The sequence below is a fragment of the Chaetura pelagica genome, unplaced genomic scaffold (assembly GCF_000747805.2).
Source record: "Chaetura pelagica isolate M959 unplaced genomic scaffold, ChaPel_1.0 scaffold284, whole genome shotgun sequence".
Taxonomy (NCBI): Eukaryota; Metazoa; Chordata; class Aves; order Apodiformes; family Apodidae; genus Chaetura; species Chaetura pelagica.
This window is the reverse complement of record NW_009953066.1, coordinates 77,727-82,424: the sequence shown is the minus strand read 5'-3', so window position 1 is coordinate 82,424 and position 4,698 is coordinate 77,727. Positions and strand designations below refer to the sequence as shown.

General features: G+C 56.5%; 1 protein-coding gene across 1 annotated transcript in view; it reads left to right on the top strand.

Moving 5' to 3' along the window:
- The window catches only part of KIF9 (kinesin family member 9), a 29,496-nt gene extending 27,106 nt beyond the window's left edge, over nucleotides 1-2,390 (top strand). Inside the window, exons 19-20 of the mRNA XM_009996799.1 lie at nucleotides 1,181-1,285; nucleotides 2,262-2,390. Coding sequence (XP_009995101.1) covers nucleotides 1,181-1,285; nucleotides 2,262-2,390 — 234 coding nt within the window. The remainder of the gene's footprint in view (nucleotides 1-1,180; nucleotides 1,286-2,261) is intronic.
- The last annotated feature ends 2,308 nt before the right edge of the window (nucleotides 2,391-4,698 follow it).

The following is a 4,698-nucleotide window of genomic DNA, read 5'->3' as shown; positions in this document are numbered from 1 at the left end:
CAAAGGACATTTCTCTCCAGCTTCTCATTTACCAGACTTCTCCTTTGCCTCATTCTCTTCTGAAGTCATCCCAGGCCTTGGTTGTCCTCGTGAAACCTTCCCAGACTCCAAACCTTCACCCTGTTTGGTGGGAAGGTGGTGGCAGTGCTTCTGCTCTGCCACCATGGCAAGGAGGGACATCCCACCCTGGCTGTGAGGGGGAATCAACCCTTGGTAGCTACAAAACACAGAGTGCCCAGGTGGCCAAGAAGGCCACCAGCATCCTGGCTTGTGTCAGCACTGGGGTGGCCAGCAGGAGCAGGGCAGGGATCATCCCCCTGGGCTGGACCACAGGGAAGCTGTGGCTGCCCCATCCCTGGCAGTGTTGAAGGGCAGGTTGGATGGGGCTTGGAGCAGCCTGGGCTGCTGGGAGGTGTCCCTGCCCATGCAGAGGTGGGACTGGATGAGCTTTAAGGTCCTTTCCCACCCAAACCATCCTGTCATTCCATGATTTTTCTCTGAAGACTCCTTCCCTGCTGAGGACCCTTTGCCCTGCTCCAGACTAGCTCTGTGTTTCCAACCCATTGCTCCAGGGTCTGCATCTTTTCCTCCTGGCTTGATCCAGTTTGGCCACTTCCCTTTTATCACACCAGAATTTACTGTCACCTTCTCCAGGCTACTCATGAGCCTCCCCAGAAGGTGACATAAGAATCTCCTGGAGCTTTCCTCAAGCATGAAACCATTATACACAAGGTGATGTCCTAGAAAACCCTCCTACCATTCAATCCATGTTCCTCTTCAGTGTTCCCACCTGCCAGAGGGTTCCCTGGAGAAGTGTGGGCATGGACATCAGCCAGGTGGGCTCAGGGAGGGCCACACTGAAGCTCAGACCTCCTCCAAGCTGTGCCATTGTCTTCCAGGGGCAGGGAGAGTGTGTCCTCTGGGCAGTTATGGGCAGGACACGACCATGAGAGGACAGCTGAGGGGACTCCCTTTGGGGCTTTACACTTCCAGATGGATTTTGCCCAAAGTCCTGCCCAAATCTGCTCACCTAAGATGTGGGAAGGGGGGACTTCTCATTTCTGAAGCTCCAAAGAGACTGTTGGGTCAATGCTCAACCAATCCATGGGATTGGTTGGAACACCTGTGCCTCCAGAGGTGTGTTTTTCACCTGGAGTGGGGTCTGTCTTTCTACTGGCAGGAGGAAGATGATCAGGAGAGGTATGAGAAGCTGCAGGAGACCACACTGCCCGATGGCCCAGCTTCTGTCTCCTTCTACAGGGCAAAAATGAAGACAGATCAAAAGGTGCCCTCAGCTGGTTTGGCTCTGCAGGACAACTTAGAAACCTTCTTGGTCTCTGGATGATGGAAAGACCTCATCCCCTGCTGCTCTTCTGAACACCAAGCTCAGCACTTCTCAGTTCTAGTTCCTTCCTGGCAAGGGGGTCACCATAAGATGGTGCTGAGGTCCTCAGCTCAGCAGGAGTGAAGGAAGATGGGGAGTTTATGAGTAACAGGGCTGCTCAGCTGTGGAATTGAACATTGGGGGGCTCCAGGAAAGATGGGGAGGGACTCTGGGCAAGGCAAAGGAGGGATGGGATGAGGGAAAAGGATAAAAACTGAAAGAGGGGACATTTAGGTTAAAGATCAGGAGGAAATTCTGTGCTGTGAAGGTGGTGAGAGCCTGGCCCAGGTTGCCCAGAGAAGCTGTGGCTGCCCCATCCCTGGCAGTGTTGAAGGGCAGGTTGGATGGGGCTTGGAGCAGCCTGGGCTGCTGGGAGGTGTCCCTGCCCATGCAGGAGGGTTGGATCTAAATGATCCCACCCAAACCAGGCTAGGATTCTATGACTGTTAAGGAAAATATCTCAAATTCAGACCTTCAGTTCTTGGGAGGAGAATTTCCCAGGGCTTCTTGTGCTGTCCTGTGAGCCTGCTGGGATCTGCCACCAGCAGAGCAGTGCTGGACCACCCAGTGCTGGGGAGGGGGCACCTGGAATGCTGGGCTCAGGTCTGGGCCCCTCAGGACAAGGAGGACATGGAGGGGCTGGAGCGTGTCCAGAGAAGGGCAAGGGAGCTGGGGAAGGGGCTGGAGCACAAGTGTGAGCAGGAGCAGCTGAGGGAGCTGGGGGTGTCCAGCCTGGAGCAAAGGAGGCTGAGGGGAGACCCTTCCTGTTGGGAAGGTCTGTGGTGGTTTTTTTTCAGGGAAAAAGCTTTTGCAGGTGACAATTCTGCTCTGCAGACTGAGCTCACATTAACCCTCCTTTCTGGTTCTCTGTTGCCAGCGCACGTTCACCAGAGCCACCTCCTCCCTCAAGCAAATGCACAAGAAGCCCGGGCTCCTCACACCTGCTGGGAAGAAGAATAAAAGTGCCCTTTCTGCAGGGCATGTATCAGGTGTGAGCTCAGTCTGAACCAGCCTCCAATCCACAGCCCCACCTCAGCACGTGCCGCGCGTTCCTGTCTGCAAGAGTTGTCAGAAATAAACAGCTGGGAAAAAAACAGCTGGAATCAGAGAATCCTAGGATGGTTTGGGTGGGAAGGGACCTTAAAGCTCATCCAGTCCCCCCCCTGCATGGGCAGGGACACCTCCCAGCAGCCCAGGCTGCTCCAAGCCCCATCCAAGCTGGCATGGAACACTCCCAGGGATGGGGCACCCACAGCTTCCCTGGGCAACCTGGGCCAGGCTCTCCCCACCCTCACAGCACAGAATTTCTCCCATCTCAGCTCCAGCTCCCTCTGCCAGCTGGAAACCCTTCCCCCTGCTCCCATCCCTCCCTGCCCTTGTCCCAAGTCCCTCCCCAGCTTTCCTGGAGCCCCTTCAGGCACTGGAAGCTGCTCTAAGGTCTCCCTGGAGCCTTCTCTTCTCCAGGCTGAACACCCCAACTCTCCCAGCCTGGCTCCAGAGCTGCTCCAGCCCTCCCAGCATCTCTGGGGCCTCCTCTGGCCTCTCTCCAACAGCTCCATGTCCTTCCTGTGTTGGGGACCCCAGAGCTGTTCCCAGCCCTGCAGGGGGGTCTCAGCAGGGCAGAGGGGACAATCCCCTCCCTGGCCCTGCTGGTCTCACTGCAGATGAGCTTCATAATTATTTGGGGAGCTGGAAGAAGAGCAGTGAAATGTTCCACAGCCATCAGGAACCCTCTTGCTAAAGCCTGGCAACTCAGTGGGATTATTGGAAAACCTGCTGGGAAATCACTGGGGTTACTGGAAAACTCAATGGGGAATCACTGGGCTTACTGGGAAACTTGATGGTTCTTGGCTGGATCTTTATGAAGTGACACTGGCTGGGGCCCGCGGTATGGGACAGGCAAGAAACAGCTCCCAGTGCTAAAAGCAGCCACAGGATTCCTGAATTCAGGCATCCCGGGTCAGAGGATTCCCATGTGCTGTCCCTGTTCCCATGCAAAACTGGGAACATGAAGGAATCCAAGCTGCTGGGTTTGGTTTCATCCCTTGCAGGTCACTGGTGTCACCTCAAGGCCAACACTCCCCAGGGCTGCTGTGGGTAACAGCCTCAAAATCACCTTCTCTTTGGAATTCTCCATTCCCAAAGGCTGATAAAGCTGCTGGAAATTCAGACCAGGCTGCATTCCCCAGGGAAAGGTTTCCATGAGGACAGCGTTCCATGAGGACAGAGCTCAGCCCTCCCTGCCACCTTCTTCTCCATCCACCCCCTCCTTGGTGCCCACCTGGGTGCTGGTGCCACCCACCCTGTCCCCACGGGTCCCTCTGCTGCTCCCTAATTGGGGGAAAAAACCCCACAAACGAGGCCCAAACCCTCCACTTTGGATGCTGCCAAAGTGGGTTTGGGGCTCCTGTGGGAGCAGGAAGGTTCCACCAGACCCCAAAGGCAGGTCCTGGGCTGCTCTGGCACCGTCTCCCTGGAGGAGCAGTCCCTGGGGTTTGGGAAGTTGGTGAAATAAAGTCAGTTTGGGAAGGACAAGAAGAGTCTGTAGCCATTTTGGGGGGGTTCCTGAAATGTGGCCTCGGGGACCTCAGTGTCCTCCTCACAGCAGGGGAGGGGGCCTGGGAGTGGGACAATGTCCAGGCTGTGATCCCAGGGATGTCCTGGAGGTGATCCTGGGGGTGCCTGTGATCCTGAGGGTGCTGATGTCCTGGGCTGCAGGTGCCTCAGGATACAGCAGATCCCAGTGGTTCTAGTGTCCTGGGGGTGATCCTAGTGTGCCATGGGTGATCCGGGGTGCTGGTGGTCCCAGTGGTGATCCCACTGAGATCCCAGTGTGGTCCCAGTGATCCTGGGAAGCCCTTGGTGATCCTGTGGCTGATCCCAGTATGGTGCCAGTGATCCTGGGAAGCCTTTGGTGATCCTGTGGCTGATCCCAATGTGTTCCCAGTGATCCTGGGAAGCAATTGGTGATCCTGTGGCTGATCCAAATGTGTTCCCAGTGATCCTGGGAAGCACTTAGTGATCCTGTGGCTGATCCCAGTGTGGTCGCAGACATGCCAGGGAGGTCTTGGTGATCCCACATCTGTTCCTGGTGTGGCCCTGGTGATCCCAGTGGTGATCCCAGTGAGATCCTGCTGTGGCCCGGGTGATCCCCCCGGCAGATCCTGGGGATCCCACAGTTAATCCTGGTGTGCTCTCGTCCTCTGCTGTGGCCCTGGTGATCCTGCTGTGATCCCAGTGTGATCCCGGGGATCCCGCAGCTGATGATCCCGGAGCTGATCCTGGTGCAGCCCCTGGTGCGATCCCGGCGGGCC